At 42.5% G+C, this 27,320-nt stretch overlaps 1 protein-coding gene across 7 annotated transcripts in view; it reads right to left on the reverse strand.

Annotated features, from left to right (window-relative positions):
- Positions 1-27,320, reverse strand: part of MYCBP2 (MYC binding protein 2) — a 354,939-nt gene that overhangs the window by 91,443 nt on the left and 236,176 nt on the right. For 3 of the 7 annotated variants that reach the window (XM_074989068.1, XM_074989050.1, XM_074989041.1), the window contains exons 49-54: positions 26,827-26,924; positions 22,077-22,193; positions 21,137-21,277; positions 7,619-7,693; positions 5,080-5,304; positions 4,076-4,208 (exon numbers count right to left, since the gene is read on the reverse strand). In XM_074989068.1, the coding sequence (XP_074845169.1) occupies positions 4,076-4,208; positions 5,080-5,304; positions 7,619-7,693; positions 21,137-21,277; positions 22,077-22,193; positions 26,827-26,924 (789 nt within the window). The remainder of the gene's footprint in view (positions 1-4,075; positions 4,209-5,079; positions 5,305-7,618; positions 7,694-21,136; positions 21,278-22,076; positions 22,194-26,826; positions 26,925-27,320) is intronic. The other 4 variants (XM_074989075.1, XM_074989060.1, XM_074989085.1 and 1 more) reach the window with 3 other exon arrangements.

The following is a 27,320-nucleotide window of genomic DNA, read 5'->3' on the forward strand; positions in this document are numbered from 1 at the left end:
GGTGGGACACCCCGCAGCAGCAGCAGCGGCAGCATGCGATGGAGTGTGGGGAGTGCAAATGCGAGTCTCAGGCCAGATATGGGCAACAAGCTGAATAGCTCCCAGTGGCTAAGGATGATCCTGGGGCTACAACTGGCAGGTTACACCTCTGCCCTGAACAAAGAAGGAGGAGCTGAGCTGGCTTTGAATCGGGGGGGGGGGGCCGCAGGTAGAGGCTAGGGGAAGGGAGAGCTGGAAGGCAGCCAGCCGGAGGAGGGGAAAAGCTACACCCCAGAGGGGCACCCTTGGGGTCTTCTCCCCACGACGGGTTGGAAGGACTGTCTCTGACTGCTGTACTGTCACTTCTGGGAGAAACTGGGCATCTGTTGCCTAAGAAACCTCTCCTGTCAGACCCTGCTGAGTGAAGTGAGAGTCACTCCCGCCGGGGGACGGGGTGCAGTGCAGGGGGACCCTTGAACCCCATCACAGCAGCATCTCCCAGGGACGGGGATGGGGAACCTGCAGCACAGGGGTGAGGGGACAAGGGCCACGGCTCGGGGCCCACACTAACGCCTGTCTCCATTCTTCTTCTCCCCCTCCTGTGTTCCGCAGCTGCACCATCGGAAGGACCGGAGAGCGCCGGCGAGGCTTCAGTGGTCCAGGAATCCCCTCCGGGGCCATCGCTCCAGGCCAGCCCCTCAGTGGAGGACCGACCGGCCCCATGGCGGGCAAGACGGCGGACCCAGCACCACCACCCGACAGCGACGGACCCCCAGCTGCTGGCCATCCACCGCCGGCAGCTGGAGGTCGCGGAGCAGTGCCTGCAGGTGGAGCAACGCCACCTCCATCTCCAGGAACGGGCGCTGGCCTGGCGCCAAGAGGCATGGGGGGCCTACATGGACACCTTCAACCGGCTAGTGGACTACCTGGCCCCCCATGCTGCGCCGGCCGCCGCTGCGCCCGCCCTGAGTACTCCACCCGCCATGCCACCCGCTGCTCCGCTCGTCGCCGCGCCACCTGCCGTCACCCCGCCACCCGCCACCGAGGGCCGGACCGCTGAGGGAAACCTGGGGCCAGCTGAGACTCGCCAGACTTATCTGCCGGTCCGCCCGGCCCCCAGCCAGCCCCGGACAGGGCTGCGGCCGAGGCGGGGCTCCCGGCCGCCCACCCCCAGTGCCAGACTATAGGGGTGTGGGGCCCAGGACGTGCCTCCCCACCCTTGTATATAGTTTGGACTTATTCATTTGTGCCCCCCGTTTGCCCCCCCCCATGTAAATAGTTCTCCCCTTCCTTGCAATCCCTGTTTTTTTTTGTAAATATATGCATACTTTTTTATTTTTCACTTATAATAGTTAGAAGTTCTTGTATATAGTTTGGTATTAGTTAAAAGAACAGTTAAAAGAAAACCAGTTTGATTTTACAAACAAGTGCGTGCTTTTATTTGTCCAGGAAAAGTGTGGGGGGTGTGTGCTGTTGGGTGCTCCGTGGTGTGGGTGTAGGGGCAGGGAGTGTTGTGGAGGAAGGGGGGGCGCAGTGGGGGGTCTGGCAGAGTTCACCCCGCGGCCTCATCGAAGTGGGCCCCTTTGGGGTCCACCTGGCGACTGGGGGCAGTGGGTGGCTGCACGTCAGCCCTGCCGGCCTCCACAGCCCAACCCTGAGAAAAGGCCTCCCCCTTGCTCTCCACCAGATTGTGTAGGGCGCTGCAGGCACCCACAATCTGGGGGATGTTGGTGGGGCCTGCATCCAGGCGGGTCAGGAGACATCTCCAGTGCCCTTTGAGGCGGCCAAATGAGCGCTCCACCACCTGGCGCGCGTGGTTCAGGCGCTGGTTGAAGCGCTCCTGGCTGGCAGAGAGATGGCCCGTGTATGGGTGCATGAGCCAGGGCCGGAGGGGGTATGCCGCATCTGCGATGATGCACAGGGGCATGGTGGTGTCCCCCACAGGGATCGCCCGCTGGGGGATGTAGGTCCCCGCCTCCAGCCGGCGGCACAGGCCCGAGTTCCGGAAAACCCGGGCGTTGTGGGTGCTGCCAGGCCAGCCCACATAAACGTCCTGGAAACGGCCCCGGCTGTCCACCAAGGCCTGGAGGACCACTGAGTGGTAGCCCTTGCAGTTTACGTAGTGTCCTCCACTGTGTTGCGGGGCGCAGATGGGGATGTGAGTCCCATCCACAGCCCCGAAGCAACTGGGGAAGCCCAGCGTGGCAAAGCCTGCGATGGTGGCATCTGGGTCCCCCAGCCTCACGAGCCTGTGGAGTAGCATGGCATTGATGGTGCAGACGACCTGAAGGGGAAGCACATGGGAGAGCACCAATGAGGGGTGAGCAGGGTGTGCGTGGCCCTGCCCTGCCCTCCCCTCCCCTCCCCTGCCCGGGCCCCCCTGCCCTGCCAGGGCTGCCTCCCCCCCCCGCCCATGGGTCCTCTTACCTCCATGAGGACAGCCCCAACGGTGGCCTTGCCGACGCCAAACTGCTGTCCCAAGGATCAGTAGCTGTCTGGAGTGGCCATCTTCCAGACAGCGATGCCGACACATTTCTCCACTGGGAGGGCACGCCACATGGCGGTGTCCTGGTGCCTGAGTGCGGGGGTGAGCCACTGGCACAGCTCCATAAATGTCTGCCGGCTCATCCTAAAGTTCCTGAGCCAGCGGTCGTCGTCCCACTCCTCAAGCACCAGCCGTTCCCACCAGTCGGTGCTGGTGGGGTAGCTCCACAGGCGGTGGCGTGTGAGGTGGGGGGGGGGGGGGTCGGGGTGCTGCAGGGTTTGGGGGTGAGTCCTGCTCCCCTGCGGGCCGCTCCTCCTCCGGCGTGGCAAGGAGGTGCTCAGCTGCCTCCCGCATGGCATGGAGCAGGGCGAGCACTGCTCCTGCAGGGGCGGCTGGGTGGACCTCTGGCTGCTGCTGCTGCTGGGGGTCCATGACTGCGTCGCCCGAGGTCTGCGTGCCTATGGCTCTTCAGATCGCGTGCTGTGCAGGCTGAGTGTGTCTGGGAGGGGCCCTTTAAGGGAGCGGCTAGCTGTTGCCCCGGAAGTGCTAGTCCGCCCTGTGACCCTGTCTACAGCTGTGCCTGGCACCCCTGTTTCGATGTGTGCTACTTTGGCGTGTAGACGTTCCCTCGCGGCGCCTATTTCGATGTGGTGCTGCGCAACGTCGATGCTGAACATCGACGTTGCCAGCCCTGGAGGACGTGTAGACATTATTCATCAAAATAGCCTATTTCGATGTCGCCACAACGAAATAGGCTACTTCGATGTCGCCACATCGAAATAGGCTACTTCGATGTAGGGTTCATGTGTAGACGTAGCCTTAGTCTGACATCCTGACTACTGAAGGCCATAGACCCACTCACCTCTGTAATACACTCTTAACCTACAGTTGAGCTACTGAAGTCCTTCAAATTATGGTTTAAAGAATTCTATTTACTTTGAATCAACTATTTACACTAGTATAAACTCGAAAGTTACATGTGCCCCATTCTGCAAATTATAGCTCTTTGAAAAGGAAATACAGAACTATATGTGGAACTTCTGAATGAAGGCCAAAAGGGTTTAACCAGGATGTGTACTGAATTGTGATAGCAGAGGCCGTGCTCCGAGCAGTATAATCGGATACATCCAGACCTGCTTGCAGAGCTGTTATGGTGAACAACTTGCACGCCCCCATTAAAGTCTGGAACTCTTGCTTTGTCGCATCTGGGAGCTTATCTTTGAACTCTGAAACCCTAACCCCCTGGATGAAATCATAGTGTTGCAGCAAAATTCACTGGTCTGTAATATGAAGCTGTATGCCCCTTGTGGAATGAAGCTGCTTCTCAAATAAGTTCAGATTTTTGCCCTCTCTTTTTTGGGGGGCTAATACCCTTGTCTTTATTTCTCACAGACTGACACTACCCACTGCAAGGGACCTTGGAGGGGGATGATTATATAGGTTAGAGTTTTTTTCTCCAACTGGATTATTTTAATAAATTTGAATTTTAAATCTGTCAAACTCAGTTATATTCAAACATCCCCTCCCATCATGTTTATTTTGGTAAACACTGTTTGGTAAACACTATTTTGGTAACAAAGTAGTTAATTTTTAAAAAGTAAGACAACTTGCCATCTTCATGACGCAGATACTGGTTTCCACCTCTGTCTCTAGCTAAGGACCAAGCCTCGCCTTCATCATTCTCACAGAACTCTACCATGCTGTTCTTATCCATCTGTACCCATGTACCTTCAGAATTAGTCACCTGGTACACACAAAAAAAGCACAATTTTTTTCACTTTTCAAATAATCCAGTGCTAAGATCCAGAAACATGCTTCAGTAATTGAAACAATATGCTCATTTCCCTCATATTATTAAAAAATATGTTTCTGAAATTAAGGCCACAGCCTGAGGCAGAAGAAAAACCAAATTACATATATGGTAACTTTAAAACTACAAATGTTTTCACAATATTAGATCGGTTCATGTTTAAAAAAAAAGTTCAATATTTGACCAGCCACACAAACCCAAAAAAGCTCTTAGAAGTTGTTATCCAACAACCTCCATGATTTTGGCACCTGAAACACCAAATGACATTATATTGTCTACTTATATAAGAAATATTTGTAAATCTGCTAATTATGATCCTGATACTGTTTGAGAAATAGCATGACACACTACATCCTCAAGCCCATATCAACAAGAAAATACAAAAGCAAGACGAAAGGTAAAATAACGACTGAATAAAAATACAGTGAAACAGGATCAATTTTGAACTGATCACTGCCCTGGAAATGATTCCTCCCAAAAAGTAAATTCATTTTGATAGATATCATCAGTAAATGAAACATATAATCTTATTTTGCAATGAATCAACCATACTGTAACAGAAATAAGTATCGATAATGCTGCATCAGAAAATTCAAGTTTAATGTAACTCCAATTAATGAACACTTTTCTACAATGCAAAATAAACTGAACAGTAGTTATAATGTAAACCAAGTTCAAATGTTAACATTTTACCACCAGGGTTGGAAAAGCAAACCTTGTGTATGCGCAGATGCTTTTGTTGCATTTACTACTGTTACAAACTGGTATCTATGAAGACATGAACTGAAGCTACAAGGATCCATACCTCGCCTACTGCCTTGACTTTGTTTCCCAGAACTAACATTCCAATTGGGATACCTCTAAGGTTAGGGCAGCTTCTGATGTTGTGACCTGAAGGGCCAGTCTTCACTACCTTGTACACTCCAGGTCCACCTCGAAGAAATGACACATCTTGTTCTTGTACCACTGTTTCCTGTGTGCAGCGTGAATTTGTATCTTTGAAAAACTCATCAGTATTAGAACTAGATTCCTGGAAAAATTAAAGCAGCAAAAGAAAAACAGAATAGAACCAGTTAATAGTGCTTTTGCACAATTTAGATTAGAAACATGTCTTCAGTAAGTCTGGAACAGTTAACTTCTAAACCTAGAACGTGAAGAAAACCAACCAACCCATCCTAGTCACAAAACCTGTAATTCAACTGTCATTCTTTTCAAGGGATCCCTTTAGCTTGCAGAGATACACACATCTCAACTACTGTGGAATATGTGTTTAAATTTGGCCCACTAAATATATAAATATTTTCATATGTGCAGTTCAACATGAAATCCTGTTCATGATGTCCTTTGCATTTCGTACTTGCATTTATCTGCACTATGAATCCAAATATGCTATTCAGTACCTTGCAAACACAAAAATAGCTAATGATTGATCTTCTGAGCATGTGCAAAGGAGGCGTATATATTACAGGTTGCCCCTCTCTAATCTGGAACTCTCTGCTTTGGCAAACTCTAATCTGGCACGATTTTATTTAGTGGGGTGACCACTTATGGGTGTGGCCACATATCCTATGGTCCCGCAAAGTTTTTTACAGCTACCAGTCCTGGCTCTCAGTGTTGTGTGGTGTAATTTAGCTATAGTTTACCCCTAAATGTCTTCTAAAAGCCCAGAAAGCAGCGGAAGTGTTGGTAACATGCCAGAAAATATTGACTTCCCATTGGGCATATTCTCTCGCCTGGCACCAGTCAGATCTTGAGGGTGCCAGATAAGAGAGGTTCAGCTTGTATCTGGTTTCCATTTTTAATGTGCTCCTTTCTTTAAACTCAATTTCAGGAATATACTGTAAACACTGAATTAATCAGGATTTCAGAAATATACTATAAACACAGTAAATTATTATTAATGCCAAGAGCAGCAGTAGTCCAGTGGTTCTTGTAGGCACATAGTAAAATAATAATGTGCATTTATTATTTTGTTTTTACTGTAAGAATCAGAGTGACATTGCAGACTTCTTTTGCTTAGAACTGAGCAAGGAAGAAACACAAATCCAGGCCTGATCTGATATTATTCTTCTGAGGTACAAATGACTCCACATATTTAGAGCTCTTGGACAACTCTCCAAACTTCAGTGTAAATGAAGAATACTGGAATGACTGTTCCACTAGCTGTAATTTACTATAAGTTCCAGTATACATAAATATAATGGGGAGCAGCACTCATACACACAAAGAAAAAAATGACATTAGTAGCCTTGACTGACATATTTTAAAACAAGATGCGTGACCTGTATACAAAGACCATTTGGCAAGTGTTGTTAATTTAGTTATAAACATGACAATATTTGCACTGTTTGGTTCTCCGTTGTATTTGGTGATGATTCCTGTATACTGCACCCAGAATAACAACCTTCCCAAAACATTACAGTAACTAAACACAACTGAACAGTATAAATTTATTCCAGAAAGAAGTGAATTTTCAGTTCAAGCTGTAGCATTTCCTAAAGTAAATTGCTGGTGGGGGGGAGGGAAGAAGAGCCTAATGTTCTAAAACAACTAGAAACAAATCATTTTTGTCAATTAAAGTTTCCACATATCTACAAAGGAGCCAAGCAGTTCCGTGTTCTTGGAGGCAGGGGGAAGTAGAGTAATATATATTTAAAGCTAAAGCTAAAGCCATGTGAGTAATTATTTAAGAATAGTTTCTAGTAACAAATTTCTATGAGCTATGGCCTAAAGTGCAACAGTACCCTTTCAAATAATTTACAAAAGCATCTGATAGTTACAAAACTTAGTCATGTATAACACAACTGAATATTTTTCTAGGAGTTATGGCACTTTTGAAATAGACTAGTAGAAGAGTTAACTAAGTGTTCATCAAAGTGTTTAGTAAATATGTTTGAGCTGACCAGTTCTTAAGGGAACCCATTATGTTCAACTTACTAATTTTTAAATAAACTGGTGGATAGCACTGAAAACAGGAAAAGAAGACTTTAGCAGTACATCTTGTCTATACACAGAGGTGACTGAAAGGCTCTCTTGATCATCTTAAATGACCAGCAGTGCTTCTTAATATTCTATTTGGCATGTATATTTAAAATAAAAGGATTATTTGTGTGTTGCTGAAGGTTTAGTAATTATTAGCCTTTTGAACTAGTAATTTTTCAATCTAGAGTATTGTGAGATTAAGGGAGTAGATACACAATTCTACAGAATGATATGAACACATCGAGAATTTCCTGCAAAAATAAATCAGAATAGAGAAGACTTCAGAGGGTTATTTAATGTAAATGTATTTCTTAACAAAAACCATTAGGATATAACAAGACTGTTCTTGATGGTTAACTCACCTGGAGGGGAAAAGCTTTAGAAGTCCATGAAAAAAAGTCCAAATCCCTGACTCCTTGGCTAGCATTAAAGACATTCTGAGCAACAAAGTTTAAAAAAGACAAATATCAACAAGGAAACAGGAACAAGAGAACATTGGAGAAGATACTAGAGACGCTGTAATGCGATTTTTTAAAATTCTAAAATGCTTATTAAAATAAATTCACTTTTACAAATGAAGTCATTTGAGTCCATTGCTACCATTGCAAATCACCTTGTAAACAAAAAACAAATTTGTATGTCAAAAGCTCTAAATGGATGTAGTGTGTCATGCCATTTACTGAGATAAGAGCCAGACATCTGCTGAAGCTTGAGATTTATGCAAGCCAGCCCCACGCTCCTGTCACAGTGAAACAATACAAGTTCCAGTGCAAGCCAGATTTGTTTTATGACTAGACAGTCTGCTACTTTCTAAAGATTATGTGAGAGAACCAATGTGGCATGGTTGGTTGTGGACTATCAGCCACCCAAATTATAACAGGAAATATATACATATACATCCTTAAACTGTCCTCAAAACGGTTAGAAATTAATTTTTTCTATACAATATAATCTCACTACTCTGCACACCTATAATCTGCATACAAAAATAGCACCCTTCCCTTATATCCAAAGAAAAACTAAAATAGAATGAGACAGGAGGGACCGTCATTAAGAGCTCAGTATTTGTACAAAATATACTTTTACTAGTACAACTGTATTTCATAATATAAACTACACTAAAGAGCTTTAGCAAGCTGCAAGTGTGGTCCCAGTCCATGGGAGTAAGTGAGTTTCCACTATAGATTTTAAATACGTTCACAAAGCAGGTAGGAAAGAACTCAATCTTTGGGGGGTGGGGACGTCGGGAAGCTGAACAAAAACCCACCTATTCTCACATTAAAATACAAATTTATTTACATGTCAGAGAAACTCTCCCTGTGCCGATCACATGTAAGAAAAATTTCATCTCAATTTAATGTAAAGTGTTAATTAACCACTATCAAAATAAACACATTCTGCAGCATCTCTTTGGAACAGTAAAATTCGACTAATAAAATATGATTCTTAAGATCATGTCTCCTAGGTCTATTTTGACGAGGACATTAAATTAAATCCTTGAAAAGCAGTCATATTACACTTTAACAATGGCATACAGGAGAGGTAAGGAGGTATCAGACCAAAAATGGGGGTGGGGAGGAGCCATACAGAAAGTTCTCTATGCATTGATCTCCCAAGACTGAACATGTGCTCAAAATAATGGATGGGGGAAATCAACACAAGTAAACCATCTCCGACACACATTTTGTGTTTGACAGAGTTGTTTTCAGGTCAAGTTTTACTAACACTAAAAAGCTGAAATTTAAAAAAACTAGAACAGAAAAATTCTCATTCCAACAACTTTAAAAATAATATATTATATGTATGTAGTGTTGGAAGAGGCACAACATTTACACACAAACAAGGTGGCTGATGTCCTTCCTATTCAGATAAAAAGATAAAATACACAGAAATTTGGCATAAATCTAAGAGAACTATTAAAACCTATATTGTTCTGATTAGTTTATTTTTCAATTCAACTCATTTTATATTAACAGACTGAATTTTTGCCATTTTTTCTCAAAGGGTTTGTAATACAGAAATGCAGACTTTCATACATAAAACAATATCAAAAGTGATTTTTCTGGTGCTCTCTTTCAAAGTTACAAATTATTTTGTGTTATAAAGCCACATGTGAAAAGCAATGAACATGAAATTATCAGAAGGAACAAAAAAGCATTATGGGGGCTGTGCAACTCTGAATAAACCAAGCTAGTATTTCTTTTGTTTTACTTTTGGGCTCTTAAAACATCATGTTTTCTTAGCTTATAGATGAATGCCAGTTTAAAGGAATGTAACGTGAGTGTATATGCTGGTTTAAAATTCCCAATAAAAGTTAGCCAGACTGAAAACATTCCCACATTGAAGAATGAAAATTAAACTGACACACCTTCAAACATGCCACATTTTAGCCCTTATGCTGCAATTTTTAGACTCAGTTCCTGTTTTTTCTTTTGCAAACCAAGCTTGAAAAAAAAATAGATTCTTAATATGCAATTTTTTTCTTTTAGACTTGAAAACATTTTAATAAAATTAAAAAACTGCATTTTAGCAGAGAATTTGGGGAGAGTTTTGAAATGTTAATTTGAATATTCAGAAACACAGTTCTGCCATCATTCTTCTACCACAGAAGTGTGTTTTTACTTTAAGAACACACTAAAATGACACACTGCGAGAAATTATTGTTGTGCTTCAATTAATTCATATCAAATTTTGCCAGATTTTCTCCCCCCCCCACTAAACTCTGCCAACTAAACTTGTGACTTAGAAGCTATACTGGATCCTCTTCTGCTTATGTTGTCAGTAAGCTAAAATTTCAGAAGGCAAATTCTTCCTGCAGGCAATCTTACACAAACCTGTTTGCTTAAACAAGCACAGGTGTAACAGAGCAAACTATGGTCTAAGTGTTTCTTGTTAATGTATGAAATTTAAATGAAGTAATTTCACATGTATAAAAACAGAATGCCATTTTTATAGTATAACTCTTTAGTACAGAACCATACTTGAAGATTACATCGATGTAGTTTCTCAAATGAGAAACCTAAATGTCTCCCCATTACATGTTGTCGTATGGTTCATATACCTTTTTGTTATTATACTAAACCCTCATTACAGCAGATTGCATTTTACCCAACATCGGTAATAATGGACTGCTATCCTCCCCCCCCCAGAGAAAATACAGTACTGTGCAGTACTGTAAAAGGCTTCCTGGTATGGCTGGGAGAGCCACCGCTGCTGGGTCCCCCCCTCACCCCACAGCTGGAATCCCTGCAGCCGTGGGGTCCCTGGCTGTGGCTGGGACCACCGCAGCTGTGGGGTCCCTAGCCAGGTTGATGGTGCCACCGGGTCCCCTCAACCCCACCCACCCCTCACAGCATCGGAGGTTGCTGCTCACTGGCAGGCTTGGGCAGAAGTAGCCCAGCATGAGGCTATCAGCCTAAGGAGCCCCTGCACTCTGCCCTGCCATTTTACAATGAGAAATCTGATGGACAGAGAGATTAAAATAATAAAATAAAATAATTTGTTCAAGACCACAATTTGCTTGGGATAGTGCCATGAACAGAGCCATGGCCTGAAGAATTCCAGGTTCTCTGCTTTAATTACTTCTACTCTTACACTCAATATATGGAGAAAAACATCTCAGAGCTGGAAGGGACCTCAGGAGGTCATTGGGTCCAGCCCTCTGCTGTTCTGGCAGGATCAAGCTCTATCCCTTTTTATAGTCTATTTGCTCCAGATCCCTAAATGGCCTCATCAAGGATTGAACTCACAACCCCGGGTTTAGGAGACCAATGCTCAAACCACAAATGAGCAACACAATAGTATAATCAATTATGGTACTGCTCTTCAACTAAATGTGTTGCTGTTTCTAGTCCAAGCCCGATTTTCCATATTTTGATGTTGTAAGCAAATCTCTTCTGGCTGAAGTCAGCATAAATGAATAACTCAAAAGGAGTTATTAAAATCTGTTAATTAGATTTTTATAATGTAACTCCTTTACATGTAAACAACTTTACCCCAAAACACTGCCCAGATAAAGGTTCACCCAGCATCACTTGCCTATATTACACTTAATATGAAATATACATTTAGTTCTCTACTCAATAGGCAATATGTTAAAAAAAATCATTCTTCAATTCAGTCATGTTCACAAAGAAGTTGAAAATGGTTTATCATAGGGTCAACCAAGCAGGAGCCGCCCCAGGACAAATTACCCCAGTGCTTTGAAAATTACTTCACTTTGCAATCTGCAGTAATCTACTATAATCCAGTCTCCTTTTACTGAAATGTTCAAATATGTCTGAAAAACTGTGAACCTTTCCACAGTTTGCCATGACTGTTATAATAATCCAGTTCATGCTGATTTAACAAATCCACATATAAACTCAAAAGACAGGAAGAACAGAACCTTTATAATATAGTCCCGGCTCTGGAACAATCCCAAAACAAAATCAAAAAGACGCCTATGCTTTCAGTCCTCTGATAATTCAACTTTTCTCCAAAACACTTCTCGTATAACTACAGTAAATGATCATCTTCACATTTAAAATTATTTAAAGTATTAAAAATCAGTAATCCCCTTTCTCACTAAAGCTGAAATGGTATAAAAATGAGTCTGTAAATGTCTATAACAAGAAAGTTTACTAAAATGTATTTCATCACAACTTTCAATTGCATGAATGTTTCTGTTTTCAATGAATTTTGTACATAGCCTCAGCTATAGAGTTTAGAATACTCTGTAGCACGGTGAAGAGAGATATTGATGTGGAAAACTCATAACGCAAAACATCTTGAAGCACACAGGTTGTTGTGTAAGTAAGCAAGCTCTCAACCTTCTTCAAGTATATGCCACTACAGGTTGCTCCTCCGTAGGAGACTCCCAAGAAATAACACAAGTGAAGCTGGGTGCTGAAGATGCAGCTCTAACAAGATTGGATGATTGCATCACCGAAGGTCGCATGTGTTTCTGATGTATGCATGACAGCATAATATTTGGAGAATATGTGAACTAAGGATCAAGTTGTGGCCCCGTAAATTTTCAGTATGGAATTATTCTTCAGAAGAGATGTGGACTGAGCCCTGGTGGAATGGGCTGTTACTCGAGAAAAAGGACACATCCAAGCAATTTCACAGTAGACCAGGATGCAACCCAAAACTCACACTGGTAGCCTAGGTATGAAAACTGAATGTTCTTTCATTGTTTTAGCAAAGAATAAAACAGTCTGGGCAAGACGATGAAAGGTCTTTTCCTGTACAGAGCAAAGGCAAATGTTCTCCTAACATTTAAGGTGCAGACGCTAGCCTGCTCTCATGAGAAAATAGACTTAGGGTAAGATACTAGCAAATGGATATCTTGACTGATATGAAACTTTAATGAGCAGAAGTTGAGGATGGCAGCTTGGCAGCCAATGCCATGAGCTCTCCCATCCTTCTGAATGAGGTGATGGCTACCAGAAATGAAATCTTCAGGTAGAGATAAACGAATAAACAGGTAGTAATAGGCCTGAATGGGCAGTTCCTTAACATATTGGGGACCAGACTGAGGTCCCTTGGAGGCATGGGATTTAAGACACAAGTACATTAAGTCCTTAATGCAGCTTGTCGTGGGAGAGTGGTGAAGACAAAGAATGCCCTTAATAGGGAAATGGATGGCCATACAACTTCCAAGAACACTTTAACAAAGTTCACTGATTATCCACGTGTTTTATATTTCAGCAGGTAATGAAAGATCTTCAAGAAATTTCAGAAAGATACAGTGTGGCAGGAGTATAGGAGGGTGATGGCACTGGTATGAATGTCTCACCACAGAAGGATGAGGACTTGTGATGGAAACAGCCCCTCTTCCATCATAGCTGTTGATCCTCCTATACTACTCCTGTCACAGGGAGACATGATACCAAGTAGCTGCATTTGTGGTGCCAGCAGTGGTGTAAAATTAATAAGTATTTCAAACATGACCTCTTCCAGTTCCTGTAAAAGGCTCCAGATTTCTAATAAGCTCATGGGGCTGCCAGGTAAGGAAAGCATCTCATGGGTATTCATGTTTGGAATACCTGAGGAATCCTCTGAGCTCTAATGACTCTTCATTTGGGTATGCTTCAAGAAGCATAATATGGTAAGGGAGGAAGTTAATAACTTTGCAACAGAATTTCTGAGTCCAAATATAAGAGCCTCTAGTATTGGTGCTGGTGCCAGTAACGGGGGCCAAGAAAGCACAAGGTGAACTGGGGATGGATCAATACTGGAAAATTTGCTGTTGGCATCAAGTATAAAGGCTGGTGACTGACAGTGTCACAGTACTGGAAAAAAGCAACACTTGGTAGTCTAAAGGGAGGACTCTGGGTCATCAGAGATAAACTGAAGCTCATGAGAGAGGAATCTTGAGGGTGCCAGAGGGCTATGGTAGTGGATAGTCAGAACTAAAAGCAATACTGCAGCCCCAGGCAGGGACACCAACTCAGCTGGCATTGAAAACAGCACCAAAGTGTCCAATGAAACCATCTCTTTGTGACATGAATACACACAACCCAGATAGGATAGTACTAGAGAAGGAGCAGAGGCGCAGTAAGAGCTCCAAGAGAAGGTCAGGACCAATACATTAGTCTTTCATTTTAGCACAGTCTCAATGCCGAAAAGATGACACAAACAATATGATGGGACCTCTGGTTTCTTCTTACTGGCAGACTTGCTGGAGTAGATCATCATCTTAGGTGTTGCTGATGCTATGGAGCTGGGATTTGTTAAAACCTCAGTCATATCTATCACTGGACATGCAATTGCCCTGCCGCCAATTCTAAGGGATAATTTACTCCTTCCGGACTTTCTTTCAGGGAAATGAAGCTTTCTTTTACAGAGTGCTTTATCTCTGAGGCAGCTTTGGTCACGTGTACAAGCCTGAGAGAATGAGGCCAAAGTAGCCTGGGAGTTGGGTCCCACTGGTCCTTCAGGACCGTTCCAAAGAAGAAGCTTCAACTTCAGTCCTCTTTCTTTGAGACACCTACTTTTAAAACTTTTGCCAATTTTTCACTTGATCTGAGAGCTGAGTGACAGCTGGAGAGTCCATCGCTCCATGGGAAACATAGCAGTTCAGGCAGCGTTTGAATCCTAGGCCCTTTGCAATACCCATGAAGTTAGGCCACTGAGCAAATGGCTGATTAAAAATCGGTTACCTCTCTTTTCACAACAGTTTTTCAAGACGTTTTGGTCGTGTTCATTCCATCTTACGTGTGTATGCCCCCATACATGCTCTTCATAGATTTTTGTCTTAGCAATTCCCCTAAAGTCAGCTGTGGCTCCCACTGAGTGCCATGCTTGTACACTAGCACATTAGGAACTGTTTATCCTATGCCTTCTCAGTTTCTTCTTGCCGGCAACTCTGACAAAGGGATAGAAAGATGTATAAACACAACAGACATGAGCAACACATCTCAAAGAACATCAGTTACAAGAAGTTGGGTAACTTTTTTTTTCCCCCTTCCTTCTTCAAAGCTCTTGTTCAGGTTGATTCTATTACACACCCTTTTAATCTAGCAGCTCACAGCACTACTCTACTGGATAAGGCATAATGAGATGTGAACATGTAAATGGATGACGAGGTCATCCCTACAGATATCTGGGATAAGCACCTGGGCTAGAAAAGCTTCCGAAGAGGCTGGTCACAATAGCTAGAGGGAGCATCTTTGCCTGATCGTAGCAGCAGATAGTGCAGTGAACCAAGAAGGAATTTTGTGTGTGGACACTGGAGGACCTTTCGATATAGATCGTTAGTGTCCTTTAGACATCTAGGATATGCACCTGGTCGTCGTCCTATTCTGACTTGTGGCTTTGGAAAAAACAGATGGGTAAATACATGTCCCAGCTTGTATGAAACTATGAGACCATCTTGGATAAGAAAGCTGGGTGTGGCTGCAGCTGGACACACTCTTTCCAAAACCCTTTATAAGTTGGTTCTGAGTTAAGTGTGCTACTCTCAGAAACCTGGCAGGCAGATGTTATTGCAACCATGAATGAAATGTTCTAGAAAGGAGGAGGAGAGATTAAGAAGCCAGAGGGTTGAAAGAATGGTGGGGTCCTGTAAGTTGTGAGGATCCTTTGCACTAACGGCACTTGCAAGGAGGGGAGGTGAATAATGTCCGATAGGGAGCCTCTGTCAGTTGAGTTGAGCAGAAAATGTGGCATTTCCTCTTCTACCTGGATGCAAACAGGTCCATCTGGGGAATCCTCACCTCTGGAAGATGATTCTGACCACTTCCAGATGGAGGGACCACTCATGACAAGGCAAGAAGGTCCCCTGAGATGATTTGCCAATATATTCCTGGCCCCAGGGAGGTACAAGGCTACCAAATGGATAGTGTGTTATCCACAGAAGTCCCAGAGCCTGAGGCCTTCTTAGCAAAGGCCAGACAATTTAGTTCTGCATGCTTGTGAACTGCAGGTTGTAACCAAGGACCCAATGGTCCAGGCTGACCCAGCGTGGCACAAGTGGTTGAGGAAAAAGTGTGAAGATTGATCCTGGAAAGTAACTGGGTGATGTCCTAAAGCACACTGTCAGAATGCCTGCTTCTGGACTCCTTGGTTCCTGGAAGGGCCACGCTGAGCAGATGAATGGGAAAAGGACAGGTGTTGCTGCTGGGCCCCCTTTGTCTCTATCCTCTCTCCAGCAGGTGCTCAACTGGGGAAGATGGCAAGGGATCCTTGGCCATCAGCTCAGAGAAGAGCCCTCTTCCCTCAAACCAGAGGTCCTGCATAGTGGCCTGTATCTCTTGGGTAACCACTACTGGTGTCCGATGGCTTGATTCCAGTGTCCTATGCCTTACAGGTGGAGGCTGTGGAGTTGCAGACCTCAGCATTCTATCCAGAGAAAGAGGATGCAGTGCTTGCATCCTAGGCCATGGAGATGGGGCTCTATGCCTGCAGTCTGGGTGCTTCACTGACCTGTGGGGCAAACCCATTAATGAAATGCCCTGTGATGTTGGCGTCGTAACTGAGATTGGTGCCTGGGGTCTGCGGTGCCAGCCAGACTGTAGATGCTGGGGCTACTTTGAGAAATGAGGGCCCTAGGAGATCCGGTCCACCATTGCTTCTGGGAGATGGAGGCAGATCCCTGGCAGGGCTAGAGGTCTGACCTTAGCACTGTCCCTATGAAGTCCTAGGCTGGGCAAATAGCCTGACAGATTCTTTACCTGAAGTCTCTTCCCCCTCTAGTTCCACAGGAGGTGGGGGTGGGGGATTCTTCTTCCTTTGATGCTTCTTAGGCACTGGTGAGGGGTAACAATGCTTGGGGAGCATAGTGCCAGTAGTGTGCTTCACTACAATGCTGAGGTGGTAGGCATGGGGTCCAAGCAGAAGGGCTCCAATGGAGGATGAAGTACAGCCTTCATGAGAAGGGACTTTAGTACCATATCCTGATCCTTTTGGGTCCCAGGATTTAAGTTTCTGTAGATTCTGCACTTGTCCTTTCAATGGAACTCACTCAAGCACTTCAAACAGCTGTCATGGGAATCACTAATAGGTATGGACCTATTGCATGATGAGTATAGAAACATAGGGCTGGAAGGGACCTCAGGAGGTCATCTAGTCCAGCCCCCTGCTTCAACAAGAATCAACCCCCAATAAGTCATTCCAGCCAAGACCTTGTCAAGCCAGGACTTAAACCTCGAGGGATGGAGAATCCACGACCTCTCTAGGCAACTCATTCCAGTGCTTCACTACCTTCCTGGTCAAGCAGTTTTTCTAATAGCCAACCTACACCTTTCCCTCTTCAACTACTGACCATTACTCCTTGTTCTGCCATCTGACAACCGAGAACAGTTTCTCTCCATCCTCTGTAGAGCTCCCCTTCAGGAAGCTGAAGGCTGCTATTAAATCACCCCTGAGTCTTCTCATCTGTAAACTAACTAAGCCCAAATCCCTCAGCCTCTCCTTATAGATCACATGCTACAGACCCTTAATCATTTTTGTTGCCCTCCGCTGAACCTGCTCCAACACATCCACATCTTCTTTGTACTGGGGGCCCCAAAACTGGACACAATATTCCAGATGTGGCCTCACCAGTACCGAAGAGAAAGAAACAACCCTTTCTCCAGATCTGCTCAAAATGCTCCTCCTAATGCACCTAATATGTCATTAGCCTTTTTGGCTACAAGGGCACACTCCAGCCTTTCATCCTCCATAACCCCTAGGTTCTTTTCCATTATACTGCTGCTTAGCCAGTCAGTCCCCAGCCTATAATAATGCTTGGGATTCTTCCGCCCCATGTGCAGGACTCTACACTTCTTGTTGAACCTCAATTGATTTCTTTTGCCCCAATCCTCCAATTTATCCAGGTCACTCTGGACTCTCTCTCTCTACCCTCCAACGTATCTACCTCTCCCCCTAGCTTTGTGTCACCCACAAACTTGCTGAGGGTGCAATCCAGTCTCCCATCCAGGTCATTAATAAAGATGTTGAACTACACCAGCTCCAGAACCAAGCCTTGCAGCACTCTGCTTGTAACTGACTTCCATCCAGATATTGAGCCATTGACCACTATCTGTTGGGCCCGACCGTCAAGCCAGCTTTCTATCCATCTTACAGTTCAAGGATCCACTCCATATTTCCTTAACTTATGGACAAGACTGTTGTGGGAGACTATCAAAAGCTTTGCTGAAGTCAGGGTATATCACATCCACTGACTTCCCCATGTCCACAGAGCCTGTTTCCTCGTCATAGAAGCTAATCAGATTGGTCAGGCAGCACTTGCCCTTGGTGAATCCATGTTGGCTACTTTTGAACACTTTCTCCTCTTCCAAGTGCTCCAAAATGGATTCCTTGAGGATCCCCTCCACTATTTTCCCAGGGATTGAGGAAAGGCTGACTGGACTATAGTTCCCTTGATTGTCCTTCTTTCCCTTTTTAAAGATGGGCACTACATTTGCCTTTTTCCAGTCATCTGGGATCTCTCGCGATCTCCAAGAGTCTTCAAAGTTAATGGCCAAAGGCTCAGCAATGACATCTGCCAATTCCCTCAGTACCACTGGGTGCATTAAATCCAGCCCCACAGATTTGTGTACCTCTAGTTTTTCTAGACAGGTCAAAACTTGTTCCTTCCTCACAGATGGCTTCCCTCCACCTTCCCATACTGCATTGTCTAGCACCACTGTGTGGGAATTGACTTTGTCCATGAAGACTGAGGCAAAGAAGGCATTGAGTACTTCAGTTTTTCTTACATCATCTGTTATCAGGTTACCTCTCTCATCCAGTAACAGCCCCACACCTTCTCTGATAACCCTCTTATTGTTAACATACCTGTAGAAACCCTTCTTGTTACCCTTCACTTCCCTTACCAGATATAGTTCCAATTGTGCTTTCGCTTTCCTGATTACTCCCCGGCATTCTCCAGCCATATGTTTATACTCCTCCTTAGTCAACTGTCCACGTTTCCATTTCTTGTATGCATTCTTTTTGCGTTTAAGCTGACTAACGATTTCCCGGTTAAGCCAAGCTGGTTGCCTGCCATGTCTGCGTTTTACTATGCAGCGGGATGATTTGTTCCTGTGCCTTCAGTAAGACTTGAAAATACTGCCAGTTCTCGTGAACTCTTTTTCCCTTCGTCTTTGTTTCCCAAGGGATCCTGCTCATTAGTTCCCTCAGGGAGTAGAATTCTGTTCTTTTGAAATCAAGGGTCTGTATGTTACTGCTCACCCTTCCTCCTTTTGTCTGTATCCTGAAATCTACTATCTTATGGTTGCTGCAGCCCAGGTTTCCACTCCCTTCTATTTCTCTTACTAGTTCTTCCCTGTGTGTGAGTAGCAGGTCAAGTTCTGCACAGCCCCTGGTCAGTTCCTTCAGCAACTGTACCAAGAAGTTAACCCCAACATCCTCCAAAAACTTCCTGGATTCTCTGTGTGCTGCTGTATTGGTCTCCCAACAAATGTCCGGATGATTAAAGTCCCCCATGAGAACCAGGGCCTGTGATGTGGAAGCTTCACTTAGCTGTCTGAACAAATCCTCATCTACCTGATCTGGAGGTCTACAGCTGACACCAACTACAACACCACCTCTGTTACTTCTTACTCTAAGCTTCACCCAAAGACACTCAACTGGATTCTCTCCCTCCTCATATTGGAGCACTGAGCAATCATACTGCTCCCCCCCCCAGAGTGCAACTCCTCCTCCTTTTCTCCCCTGTCTGTCCTGCCTAAACAGTTTATTACCTTCCATGAGATGGCACTGTAGCCAAAGAAACAGGGCATGTGCCTCTCTAAAGCAAAGTCCCACAGAGGGCTGTATATCACACTAACCTAACACAACTTAATGGCTAGCTAATTACCTACAAACTATATACAAAGAAGATAGACGACGGACTGCAAAGAACAACTAATGCTCTTGCAATGCAAGACACTAATCAATTGTCATAGGCAGTAAGAAGGAACTGGGAGAGCATAGGGTCAGTGACCTCCATTATGCCAGCGTATGAACATGACATGAGAACACAAACAGCCAACTCTAAGGAAACTTCTAAGGCAAAAAACTTTCAATCACTGTTCACGGTGATGCGCACACCAAGAAAGGAATCAACATCAGCAAGCACTTGAAGAAGAATCTGTCCAAGCTGGACAGGAAGGGGAGGAGTGGGAACATGTCTCCACTTAGCCAAAACTATATCAACACAGTAAAAATGAAATACTAAAGTAAAATAAAAGGCAAGAAAAGAAGCTTCTAGGAAGCAGCAGACACCACAGTTACTTCATTTCAAGATGCAGGCAGTTCAGAAGTAACAGAAGTGGCAGCAAGTTCTCTTTTCCCTATAAATTCTCGCTCCAGAGCTCCAGTTTGTATGACAAAGATTGTATAGCATGAACAATGCTAATATAAGACCCCGATTGAGAGCGCACACAAGTGAACATTCTACAGTGGTGCCCAGTGGGACAGACACTCAAAGAAGACTATGTTTCTTTATGCAATAAGTTTTTACCATGATACTTAAAGTTATATGTTTTTTACTGGGAAAGATGCCAATATAAAAGTGTTGTTCTGTCAACATATGCTCTTACTGGAACATAGGCAAAATCTAAAGCTTTTTGTTTCCTGATATAACTGGTATATGCATTTGGCTACTATGAAACAAGCAAATGCATTTTCTCTTTCTGTTTGGCGCTTTATTTCCAAATTCCAGTGCTTGTAACTTTCTCCTTGAAACTATACAGCTACGTTTTGTTTACTGTCATTATAAATTCATTGTCATAATTTTCCCCCTCAACCACTGGATAAGTATTTTGATGGCAAAAAATTGCTGGCCAATGTGAAGACTCGAATATGAAATCCGTGAAGAGAGATCAAACAGTGAAAAATTAAGAGACTCTCAGGAGCCTTCCAGCAGCCTGAATTTTTTTCCTAGTACCACCACTATTTCACCAGAGATGGCTTATCATCAATTATACTTCCCTGTCATAAGATAAGTATAACAATATTCTGAAAAAAACTAAAAGCTCTCAAACATGAGATGAAAAACTCCTCCCACTCGAGAAAATAAACGAATACTAAGTTCATGTAGGCAAACAACAGCATCATAGGGCAGTGTTATGAATAACTCATATAAAACACAACTGGTACAGACCACACACTCTCCAATATTACTGATCCTTAGTGCACAATTATAGTCTTGGTCCCTGCCTGGTTGGTTTTTTTTATTTTTTTCTCCTTTTCTGAACATGGGAGAGATGTTCAGCATAAAGGGCCTTAACTTTTCTACACTCCACCCTCATTACACAGTAGCCCTGAAGAACTCAAACAAACACAAAGCAATATTTAGTAAAATGTGGTTAACCTCAGGACTGAACAGCTGCAGCCTTAATTAAAGAAAGCCTTGTAATGAGGACAGAGTGTACTGCTAGTATTCCTCAAAGGCACCTTTTACTTACGTCAACAGGGACCAGAAGGCTCTTGCCAAGATGCTGGTTAAAAGAGAGGCACCAGGCTTCAGTGTACCCATTCATGTTAGGAACATACTTCTTTATTGTTTCATCGTTCAGTCTCAGCCATACACCATCATCATTGTGAATCTATGGGAAACAAGCAACAAAAACGAGCCGTGCCTTCCTGAAACTAATACACAGCTAGCAAGGACTAAGAGTTTTATGATCAGGCAGATGATGGAAGCGTTAGAAATAAGCTCTTTGCTGTTATGGTAGGACATATGGAAAAGTAGGAAAGCGCAAGGAGGAACTTAAAGCAGCAAAGAATGCCAAAGCAGTATGAAGGGTATGCTTTAAGAGGCTAAATTGTGAAAGCCATTTGTAATAGGCAGTGAAAGTAAGAACCACTGCAAAAAATTCTTTTAAAGCCAGACCTTTTCTCATAAAATTACTTGCCCCATCTTTCGCTTTTGTGTTTCATCAGTACCACCTTGGCTTTTATAACTTCCATTAAATATGAAGTTACTTATAAGGATGATACATGCACATTTACTCACAATGTTATGATCTTTCAGAAACATAAATGAAAGATTCATGAAAACACTTTCTGCAACTTCAAAATTTTAGTGTTTTATAGATTAAATGTTAGAACAGCTAACCCCTAAACATACCATAGTAAATGTTTAATGTAATGAGATTTACTACTACTACTCCACTTCTTCAGACTGCAGTCTCAAAGTCTGTTGTAGGAGTCTTACAAAAGTAAATAAATGAAAATAAGTAAAATGGCATATTGAAACCTAGACTGATATAAAATAGAAAAATTTAAACATCTCATGCAGGTTTGCTTTAATTACAGATAAGGCAATGTCTATGCATGAAAATTAGACCATTTGTTCTCATCTTTACCCCCCATTTTTTAAAACAAAAGTTTCTTATGAATTACCTCATCAATAAAAGTGATGGATCCATTGACTTTCACTATGCCTATTTGCTCACTTTGAAGGGAAGGGTGGCTACGGATACGAAGCCCTGCACTGTCCTTGGCCACAAATTTGCGAACCTAAGAAAGGCAAAGGAAGACAGTAATGCAGAAAAAAATTGGAACAGAATTGTCAAGAGTATATAGAAATAGGTTCAACAGATTCTGAGTTACAGTGATGAGATAGTCTCAAGAGTTTGTTGCTAGTTTCCCAGAGCTGCTGAGTAAAACTTAGGTTTTGATTTATAATCAATAAGAAAAATCTTCTAGCAAAACTATGTTCAACTAAAAACAATTCTATTATACAAAGATAAAAACATCAGAAATACCTATACATTCTATCCTCACATTTATTTTATTTCAGAGTTTTTTAAATTTAATGTAACTTTTGCGCACAGGTCCATAAACCACAACAACTGCATAGCCCAATCCCAGTGATTTCTATTTGGTAGACCAGCTCAACATTATAGATTTGATGAAATATGAGTTCTAGTTTACGTGTTTCAAACAGCCCCCTGCAGCCAATAGCCATCCTTCATTATATCAGTGCCACAGTCACACAGTTGCTCCTAGCAAGTTTACATCAGATTCTCCTTATGACTCTTTTGATTTGCAATAGTACACCTATTCTACCCACACCTTCAACCACGCTACCCCATTATCAAATTTCTGCCCTATGCTGAGGTGAATTTAAACTCTTCAAAATTAGCTAAGACATACATACAGTTTAAGTGTTCTTCCTCACACTTGCATGCTATGTTTTACAACCAAGTTTTTCAGCATCAAAAAACTCTTCATATACACACTGGCAGTAGCACTAACACAGAATTGTTTATTGACCATTTAAATCATGTTGAGAAAAAAGTATTCAGGATAAGAGATTTAAGCCTTCAGATGTGCATTAATCCGCTTTTTAAAAAAGAAACTATGTTAAGTTCCTCAAAGCACATGCAATGTTTTTTATAATCATTTTCCTTTGAAAAAATCTTTGTAACAAATACTAATAAATTAAAGCAAAATATGATCCTTAACTCTTTTCCCTAAACCTATTTATTTCAAGATACTATATTGATGTTGATATTTCCAATCCTCTCCTTCAAGGGATTTAGAGACATAGACCATATCTACACCATCAAATAAATTGGAATTTCAGCAATAAATGCAGCAGGGTCAATTCAGCAAGTCTGGTGAAGGCATGCTAAGTCAATAGGAGAATGCTCTCCTGTTGGTGTCTGTACTCCATCACAGAAAGGAAGCTATGGCAGTGTAGATAATGCTGTAAGTTAACCTAAGTTATGTTGACTTTAGGTAAATAATTTATGTAACTTAACTAGCACAATGTAGATCAACGTACAGAATTTGTGCAGACCAGTCCTAAGGCTTGCATTCAGAACAGCCACTGCTGTATGCTTCAGATACACTATTTGTAAGCCATCGAATTCTTAGGGTATTTAGCCAACATATTCTCCTTTGGTTGAAAGAGCAAGGAAAAAGAAACAGATTTCCTAAACATTTCTGCCATATTTATGTAGACATTTTTATTACCTTTCATGGACCCATGTTATGAAGAATTATACTTCAGATAAATAGGATATCAGTGGAAATTAGCATCGGTTCTGCACATATTTTGGAATTCTCATAACACCACTGATCTTTACAAAATACAAAAACTGAAGGAATCCAAACAATTGGAATGCATTGCCTAGAGATGCGGTGGATTCTCCATCCCTCGAGGTTTTTAAGTCCCAACTTGATGAGGTCCTGGCTGGGATGACTTAGTGGGGGTTGATCCTGCTTGAAACAGGGGGCTGGACTAGATGACCTCCTGAGGTCCCTTCCAGCCCTATGATTCTGTGAATTCAAATGGTGGACAGGTAAAATCTTGCTATAAAAATTTGACTTCAAGGAGGATGCAATCCATGATGGATTTAACAGTATGTCTCAGATACATGAAGATGATGGAGATTATTTTCCCCATAAGCAGCCAATTACCAAATTCTGAGCTTCTGACCATAGACAGAAGTAGATGAGGTTTAGAAATGTTGACAGATTGAAGGAATTACAGTATACTGCTGATGAGACGGCTCCACTGAGTGTGTAATGATCTCCTCTTTGTCCTTGATGCAGTTGCTATGCTCTGCTAGTCTCCTTCTACTCACTCTGACCCCTGTGTACTGAATGTGTCCTACTCCATTAAATGTAATGGTCCTCAGACTAATATCTAGACTATTCTTACAGAATAACATACAAAATGGAAAATGACTACATAGGAAGGCGTACTGCAGAAAGGGACATGAAGATCATAGTGGATCATAAGTTAAATATGAGTCAAAAGTATACTATTGCAATAAAAGCAAACATCATTCTGGGACATCTTAGCAAGTCTCTTCCAGTCCTCTGATTCTGTTCAATTGTGTGGAAAAAATATCAATATTTTTGCATGACCCTTGAAAATAAATAAGTTTGAGGTGGTGGTTGGGGATGAAGGGGGAGGACAGCAGTAGCTGAGGTGTTCACATCTCTGCTGGTGTACCATCCACCCCAGAGTTAGTCAGTCTAGATAAGTATTTCCCTGAAATATTTTTGGAGCTGACACCAACAGCTCCACCAGACATTTCTGCAGCATGGATGATATCCAGTGGAAGTTGTTATTGTTCAGGCTAGAAACCCTCCCTTAAGGTATGCCACATTCAGTGTAAGAAGTTTTTCTGCTGATGAGAATTTCTTTGCTTCCAATATGAGAGACTGAATTCTTGTTTCTCTTTTTATGGTATCTTATCTTACATGAATGAACACACATCAAAATATATTGTTGTACCAGTTTGGCTGCTTTTTGATCCAGTCAGTTACTGATACCGTTCTTCTCATGGTTACACCAAACATATTGAAGATCCACAGGTTACATTTTTTCTTATGGATTCCCGTTATGGAACGTAGAAGGCAATTTCTTGCCTACTCAATTACTTCGATCATCACCAGAATCAGAAAAGAGGAACTTGTTTTGCATACCCATATGGCCCTGAACTGGATGAAACTTTGACACAACCTTCATTAACAAAGATTTGGAACTTTGATTTTAAGTATCAGAAAACGAAGGATGAATTCAAAATCATGTTATGTCACCAATGTTTCAAGTTCCTTCAGGCCCACGTGTATTTATGGTTAGTCCTATTGGCTAAGAAATGTAACATAGCTTCACTGCAAAATATTTTAATCTTTCCTGGTTCCATTTTTTTTTATAGCTCTAGTTTTCCTAAGCCAGATAGTAATATGCTCATGAAAATAAATCTGGACTGTGAATCAATTCTTATACAGGAGAGATGCATCCCTATCTAGAGAATGCTTTACTACTGTCTGCATTTAGAACGAACGTTGTTTCATGCACTTGTTGAGTGCATGGCAAGCAAGCCATTACTTTGTTAAGACTGCCTAATACCTTCAGAACTAAGAAAAAGATGGAGGATACCTCAAAATAAAATGCTAAAATGAAGATGTTTAAAGGCTTCTGCCTGTTGAACATGAAGGCTACATAAGCACTTGCATTTCTCTTTTGAAAGAGAAATGCAAATGAGCCCACTGATTTACATATCTCATGCTTCATTTGCATAATCTATTTTCCCACCGAGATTCTTTAGGTTTTGACGTTTTTTCCACACAGATTCTTTAGGTTTTGAAACTTCTTTCTTTGAAGTTTTTCTTCACACAACACACAATCAACCTGTGGAACTCCTTATCAGAGGATGCTGTGAAGGCCAGGACTCTAACAGAGTTTAAAAGAAAGCTTGATAAATGTTTGGAGGTTAGGTCCATAGATGGCTATTAGCAAGGGGTTCGGTATGGTGACTAGCCTTTTGTCCAAGGCGGAAGATGGATGGCAGGAGACAAATCGCTTGATCATTGTCTTCGGTTCACCTCCTCTGGGGCACCTGGCATTGGCTACTGTCGGCAGACAGGATACTAGGCTAGATGGACCTTTGGTCTGATACAGTATGGCCGTCCTTATGAAAAAAAAGCAGTGTAGATGGAGCTCTTTTGAAAATAAACCCCATCTTTGAAATAACCCTTCTTCCTATTTTGTTTCAGGAAGAAGATACACCTGAAGTTATTTTTTTTTCCGGGGCTCACAAAATTGAGGTTGCGTGCATGCATGGTGGGGGAGGTGTGGATAGCATACATTTCCGAAAGTTATGTGAGTGTATGTAGGTTGGCCAGGATGGGAACTTATATAGTACAGATGAAAAAAGTCTGGAAAGAGGTTTTGGAGAAGAAATAGTTTAGAAAGAAAAAGAAAACGTGATAAGCGGAAGAGAACACAATTTGGGGAGAGGGGAAAAAAACAAATATGATTTTATTCCCAGTGACAGAGAAGAGAGGATTATGAAAAATGTGAAAGTCCATTTAAACTCTTTGGCCACCTCGTATCATAAATCACAGTGCTGAATAAATGAAATGAACATTCCTTTTGTAAACAGTCTCAGTGTTATGTAATATGGTATGACGGGGTATCATACCCAGCGAAAGACAACTACTGCATGTTTGCAGTTTGAGGAAAAGAAGTTAACTACAAACATGCTGAACCTCCCCCTCTTCCTTTTCTGTTTGCATGCATTCAGCATACAAAGGTGACCTGAACATATTTTAGTTGAGAATTACCATGCTATCCCACCAAAATGTACAAATAATCCAGACTGATTGGATTCTTAGTTCTCCAAACCTTGTTTGGTTGAGGTTCTGCTTTTGGCTTGACAAGCTGGGTTCCAGGTGGTATCATCCCTTTCGGAGGGTCTTTTACTTTCACTTCCAATCCAGCATCTGTAAATAAACAAGTGTTAAAAGTGAAAAAATTTAAATAAAAAAAAAAGACCATGTTAAGGGGACATATTTCAACAAGAGATTAATTATCCACCATTTTAGCAGAGTTAGACATGCTGTAAAATATCTTGCTCAGTCATCTTAAAATTACTACTGAACAGCTACACAGAATAAATTGACTTGAAATATGAATACTAAATAGTGCTCAATTGGCTAAAATAAACCAGCCAATCTTTTTTTTCTGTTTTTTGTTCTTTGGCTGAAGAAAAAAAAATGACAATGGGGGAAGAGGAACATCTCTCAGAACTAAAGTTAACAGATTTTGTATCTGGCTGTTCCACGCTATGGAGTGGTCTCTCCCCTCCTCCTGCCATTGATGTAGTTCTGAGCAGTCTT

This window comes from Carettochelys insculpta, chromosome 1, assembly GCF_033958435.1.
Source record: "Carettochelys insculpta isolate YL-2023 chromosome 1, ASM3395843v1, whole genome shotgun sequence".
Classification (NCBI taxonomy): domain Eukaryota; kingdom Metazoa; phylum Chordata; order Testudines; family Carettochelyidae; genus Carettochelys; species Carettochelys insculpta.